The 6,721-nt window shown below is 34.7% G+C and overlaps 1 protein-coding gene across 1 annotated transcript; it reads left to right on the top strand.

Moving 5' to 3' along the window:
* The first annotated feature begins 2,471 nt into the window (after positions 1-2,471).
* Positions 2,472-6,279, top strand: LOC139486766 (riboflavin transporter 2-like). Its single transcript, XM_071271707.1, has 2 exons — positions 2,472-3,820; positions 5,934-6,279. Exons 1-2 carry the CDS (start codon positions 2,525-2,527, stop codon positions 6,132-6,134), a joined length of 1,497 nt encoding a protein of 498 aa, XP_071127808.1. The 5' UTR covers positions 2,472-2,524; the 3' UTR covers positions 6,135-6,279.
* The last annotated feature ends 442 nt before the right edge of the window (positions 6,280-6,721 follow it).

Raw genomic sequence — 6,721 nt, 5'->3', positions numbered from 1 at the left:
ACCCAGATTAAAATTGATAATTCCAAGATTAAAGTTGGAAATTGCAAGATTAAAGTTGATAATTCCAAGATTAAAGTCAACAATTTGAAAAAAAAATAAATAAAAAAGGATGACCCTGCTTTCGTAATAAATGGAATTATATAAGTAAATGCCAAAAGTATCATCTTTCGTCAATCTTAGACTGTAACTCCCAAACAACATAAAGAAAAATCGTCAAAAACTTAACACGAATTTTGTTAATATAACAACATAAAATTATCAGAATTTGATGAACGATACACAAAATCTGTCTTTTGTATATACATATTTTAATAACTAGATTCTTCCGTTGAAAAACTAGGTTATTATTAGAGATTTGTTGTTGTTTGCTTAACCTCCAGTGGTAAATATTTCACGCATACGTAAACTTTACGAAAAAGCGATGATTTCAATTTTTCCATTTTGAACGTTCCATTTCAGTGAAGCGAATTTCCAGCTGTAGTAGTATAGGACTGGGGTTTCCTTTCCTATTTTCTTGAAAGAGGGTTGCTACTTGCAAGGACGCTGTGTTACCAAGGGTTTCAAATGGTAAAGTTGGGTGTATCCCTATGAAGGTGTAACGGACCCTTCGCCTAGTTTCAATGGGTTCGTGTTCTTAACAAACTTTCTAGAATAGCTTTCAGTAGTATATTAATGTGTAAAGTGCGATCTTTTTTGCCTTTCGTAAGCGCGGGTCATCATGATAGATTAATGTAGGATTTTTGAATTTTGAATTTTTGAATTTTGAATTTTGAATTTTGAATGATCCTTCTCGCCTTTCGTTGTTTTCACGTTACACTTTGTTCCCGAATTTCCATAAAACTCGCCCGATTTGGACTAAGACCGGGGATAAATTTGTTAACTTATACTATCACATGGTTGACAGGGTGACATTTTTTAATGTTACCCTCTCGTCTAGACCAATCAAAAATACAATGCTAAATTTATACGTTTTGGCTCAGATTCTATATTTTAAAATGAAAATAAAAGATAAAACATCTTGCTTAACTTTGTTGTTTTTTCTAATACCAGTAACGTTGTAATGTAGATTTACTTGACGTCCTAGAAAATACTTTTAATAAAATTAATCTGCAAAAGACTACAATGATAGGACATTCAGTATGATAAATTAAATAACAAATAGCTGAGAGGGTGGTGATAGAGCAGATTGGTACCCCTCGAAAAAGCATTGTCAACCTTGGCTTCGCCGCGGTTGACAATGATTTCTTTGGGTAACAATCTGCTCTATCACCCTCTCAGCTATGTGTTATTTATATAATGTTTAGCATAGATAAATATCCACTATTATCATTATAGCTCTGCAACTGATTTGGTTCTGATACATGCCCGGCTTACAAATATTCAGTATATGCCACTTAATTGGACAAGGCTTTAAAGTCATATGAAACGAGTGACCGGTGAAAAATAATGTTTATCCAATTCTTGAACCAATGCATGTATATATCATAAACTTCTGTGCACGATTTTATCATTTTTTACGCAAACATATCGTATAATCGTCAATTTTTTTTCTCTCTGTCTGTTATGAAGTAAACATATGGCAGCTACTTAAATGTCTTGTTTAGAAGCCGAAGTTTACCGATTCACACCTTATAGTAAACAACAATTAAACGTGGGTATTGAGCACGTGTTTAACATGTACAATCAGATTCATCTTTTATATAAGCTTTGGATTTCAAATATTTTGGCCACGAGCATCACTGAAGAGACATGTATTGTTGAAATGCGCATCTGGTGCAAGAAAATTGGTACCGTTAATTTTATTATAGTTTATTTTAAGGACGTATCCATATGCGTATTGCGATCACCGGAAATTTATGAGAGGGTCACGCTGAGGTCACTGTGCATACGGAAAATATATCGACGAATTGATTCCTGGAATAAATAAGGTAAACTTCTTCTATTAAATATGAACAAATTAAAGAATTTTCTTAAGAAAAAAAGTATATGTACGATGTTTAATAATGAAAATTGTCCATTTAGTCATAAAAAACATATGCATTTTTTTTTGGATTTGAGGTTTCATATGACTTTAAAGGATATCTTTAACACAGGCACGTTCGTTCTGTCTTAGAAGCGACGTTAAAGATTTGAACTCCATCTCTGTATTCATTAATCTCAATTCAAAAAGTTAAAATGGGGTTTACTTAGTTTAAACAAGAATTTATTTTTCAAAAAGTGCACAAAATATAATTATACAATATAAATACTGGGATTCGGAAACAAGAAAAACTTATATAAATCCGTCTCCCTGAAAAATGGGGTTACAAAATGTAGTAGCATTTGAAATATTATAAAATAGGTTAATATGACAAGTTATTAAACATGCACCTTTATTCTGTATGCATGTAGAAAACAGAATGATTGATACTACATGATTTTAAACTAGATTCCGCTAGTATTTAACTCTTTGCACTATGAAAAAAGTGTAGTAGTCTGCGGTCTGGTAAACATTATTTGTAAACTGTTACAAATAATAACCAAAATGGGTACGGATGCATTTCAATGCAAAGAAGTAAACATAATTGTATATTTATTAGTGGTTTTGTTTGGCATTGGATCATGGGTCGACATTAATGGGATGTTCGTAGAAATTCCTGTTTTCGTTCAACATCTACCGGAAGGATGGAAACTCCCATCGTACCTTTCTATCATAACACAGATGGCAAATATTGGACCTATATTCATAACCGTTATGTACATAGTTTTCAAGAAACACATGTGGGAAAGAGTTGCAGTTTATACTGTTTTATGCACTGGAGCAGCATCATGCCTATTTCTGTCGTTCTTCTGGAAAGAAACAACTATTATTGCAGGAGAATTACACAGTACTGCCTTGTTAGTTCTTCATTTCTTCTTGTCTTTAACCGATTGCACAACATCAGTACTATTTCTACCATTTATGGCTACTTTTAAACGGCAATACATGACGAGTTATTTTATTGGAGAAGGCCTTAGTGGACTAATTCCTAGTGTGGTCGCCCTAGGTCAAGGAGTTGGCCAGCTTACATGCAAAAATGTATCTATTTACAACAAAACAGATAATTCGACTAGTTTCAGTGTACAGCCTGAATATCATAGCATACGATTTACAGTAGAAGAGTTCTTTTATTTTTTGTTTACAATGTTGGTCATTTCAATATTGTCCTTTACCATTTTGAATTACACGTCATATTGTAAAAAGGAGAAGGTAAAGCACTATGATGACAGTAGAAAGTGTGAACCAATGAACGGCTTTGAACTCGCATCAGATCAAAATACATCTAAATTACTTCCTGCAAACGATTCAGATGAACTTGTTATTTCTTCTGAGCAAGATTCCACTTGTCAGTATGATCAAGATTCCACTCGCCAGCATGAGCAAGATTCCACTCGCCAGCATGAGCAAGATTCCACTTGCCAGTACTTGACAAAGAAACCAAATTCTCAGTCAGTAGAAATAACTGAAAACATCTTGCCAGAAATTCTTACAAGAGGGATTTTTACATATTATCTGGTGATTATAGCATGGGTAAACTGTCTTTCCAATGGAACTCTGCCTGCATTGCAGTCATACTCAACATTACCAAACGGAAACGAGGCTTACCATTTGGCTGCTACTATGGCAAAGATTTCGAATCCCGTAGCGTGTTTTGTGTCATGTTTTATAACAGTAAAATTCAGAAATGCTATTTCAGTTTTAACGTTCTTTGGAACAGCCTTGGCAGGATATATCATATATCTAGCTGTTGAAAGTCCAAACCCAGCTTTTGATGATACAACTGTTGGGACTGGCGTAGTAGTAAGTATGATTTTTTTTTTACTTGTGTCGTTGTGCAGCGAGGCTTCGGTGGCCGAGTGGTCTAAGTAATGTACTACTATATCACTAGCCTGTCAACACTGAGATTATTAGTTTGAACCCTCTACATGTACGTGGCAGGTGCGTTCAACTCTTATCTAAATTGACAAGCATTGTCAATTATGTCGAAGGTCGGCGGTTCTGGTCGGGAGCTCTACCACCGCCAAAAATACAAAAACTGATCGCCACGATGTAGCCAATTATTTTGAAGTTGCGTTAAACACCAACAATCAATCAATCAATCAATTGTTTTGTTATTTTCTCCTTGATTACGTTTGTACCACATCTCTTTAATTATACCCCACGCAACGGGTTGCGGAGGGTATAATGTTTTTGACCCGTCCGTCAGTCCGTCCGTCAGTCTGTCCGTCACTCCGTCCGTCAGTCTTGTTTCTTGTCATCGCAACTCCTCTCAAACCACACAACAAAATTTCACGAAACCTTTTCAGATAATAAGGACATACTATGTAGTTGTGCATATCGACGGGAAATTGCGATTCAATTTTTTTCTAGGAGTTACGCCCCTTTGAACTTATTTACTTTAATGTACTACTGCAACAGTTTGTCATCGCAACTCCTCTCAAACCACACAACAGAATTTCACGAAACCTATTCAGATAATAAGGACATACTATGTAGTTGTGCATATCGACGGGAAATCGCGATTCAATTTTTTTTCTAGGAGTTACGCCCCTTTGAACTTATTTTCCCTATATACTACTGCAACCTTTTGTCATCGCAACTCCTATTTAATCACACAACATAATTTCACGAAACCTTTTCAGATAATAAGGACATACTATGTAGATGTGCATATTAACAGGAAATTACAATTCAATTTTTTTCCCAGGAGTTGCGCCCCTTTGAACTTATTTGCCCAATATACTACTGCAATTTTTTGTCATCGCAACTCCTCTCTAACCACACAACATAACTTCATGAAACCTTTTCAGATAATAAGGACATACTATGTAGATGTGCATATCGACAGGAAATTATGATTCATTTTTTTTTCTAGGAGTTACGCCCCTTTGAACTTATTTGTTTCAAAGTACTTCTGCAACAGTTTATCATCTCAACTCCTCTAAAACCACATAACATAACTTCATGAAACTTTGTAGATAATAAGGACAAACGATGTAGATGTGCATATTGACAGGAAATTATGATTCAATTTTTTTTTCTTACACATATTTTATTTCTCCAATGACAATGTGGGGACGTGGGGTATGTGAGGGCACTCACTAAGGTTCTTTAATTTTTATATGATATCAAAGCGATTTTAGCCAAGAAGAAATCTGCCTTGTTTCATGTTTTGATATTTTGGTTGTAGTTTTTAAAGCTATCCGTTTCATGAGTGCGACCATTGTTGAGAATAAATATCACGGTATGACAGTTGTATCATAATTGTAATTGTCATAACATGACATGATAAAATACATTATGTTCTATTTACATTCATAATTTTCCTCTTTTGTATTTGTTATGATTTCACCTGATTCGAACCATACAGTAGGACATCTATTATATATTTATTACACCAAAACAGGAGTTAATAAGAATAGTCGGAAATCTCACGTAAGTGAATTAGGGAGCTACCATTTGATTTTTATGAGGGGGGAAAGGGGGGGGGGGGGCTAGGATGAAATTTGAAAAAGGCAGGACAGGAGTTTTGAGTTAAAATAAAAAGGCAGGACATTATGTTGTTTGGTCTGTGAGTCCGTTCGACCGTCTGTCCCGCTTCAGGTTAAAGTTTTTGGTCAAGGTAGTTTTTGTTGAAGTTGAAGTCCAATCAATTTGAAACTTAGTACACTTGTTCCTTTTGATATATATATATATATTATATATATATCAAAAGGAATATATATATATATATATATATGATCTTTCTAATTTTAATGTCAAATGAGAGTTTTGAACCCAATTTCACGGTTCACTGAACATAGAAAATGATAGTGCGAGTGGGGTATCCGTGTTCTATGGACACATTCTTTTTATGTATATCTCTCTCTTTATAATTATTTTAAAGTTAATTGCTTTGCTGTTGATTTTTCAGGTTACTGTCTGGGTGTTAGTTACTTTCTTATTAACGTTTGTCAAAGTCTCCATAGCTGGAGTCTTCAGAGCAGAAGGGAAACGGGCTTTGTTATGGATCGGAGGCATTTCCCAAGTTGGATCAGCCACGGGAGCAGTAATAACATTTGTATTTGTCAATGTTTTTGAGTTGTTTGAAAGCGCTCCTCCTTGCCATTTATAGATTTTTAAACAATTATGACTCGTCTAGTTTATGCCAAAAACTAAAACCAAATCGACACAGGAGCAGAAATACTATTTGTATTAGTCAATGGTTATGAGTTGTTTGAGAGCGCTCCTCCTTGCCATTTATAAATTTTAAATAATTATGAATAGTGTTTTGTAAAACCGGACCCTAATCTAAATCTATGCGTTTCCTCTGATGATTGTCCATGTAAGATGAAAGTCTCACTTTTTCTTGATGGAAATAAAAGAGAGGGGAAAGATACCAAATGGACATTCAAAATTTTAAGTCTAAAATTAACTGACTTGTAACCCGATACCGAAAAAAAACCAAAAAAAAAACCAAAAGACAATCAACAATACTTAAACATAACATAGAAAACTGACGACGGCAACAGGAACCCCACCATAAGCTGGGATTGATCTCAGATGCTCCGGAAGGGTATGCAGTTCCTGCTCCACATGTGTCACCAGTCATGCCGACTCCTTTAGTTTTTAATCATTAATATTACAAAAATTGAGCAGGTACATTCAGTCATACGACATCATAGCATTACTTCTTAAAAATAATAAAGCTGAAGATAACAT

Source organism: Mytilus edulis, chromosome 1, assembly GCF_963676685.1.
Source record: "Mytilus edulis chromosome 1, xbMytEdul2.2, whole genome shotgun sequence".
NCBI classification, from domain to species: domain Eukaryota; kingdom Metazoa; phylum Mollusca; class Bivalvia; order Mytilida; family Mytilidae; genus Mytilus; species Mytilus edulis.
This window is presented reverse-complemented; position numbering and strand designations above follow the sequence as displayed.

Coding starts and splice junctions, on each gene's coding strand:
- LOC139486766 (XM_071271707.1), top strand. CDS start 2,525: ATGGGTACGGATGCATTTCAATGCAAAGAAGTAAACATAATTGTATAT. Junction 3,821..5,933: donor CTGTTGGGACTGGCGTAGTA/GTAAGTATGATT, acceptor TTGATTTTTCAG/GTTACTGTCTGGGTGTTAGT.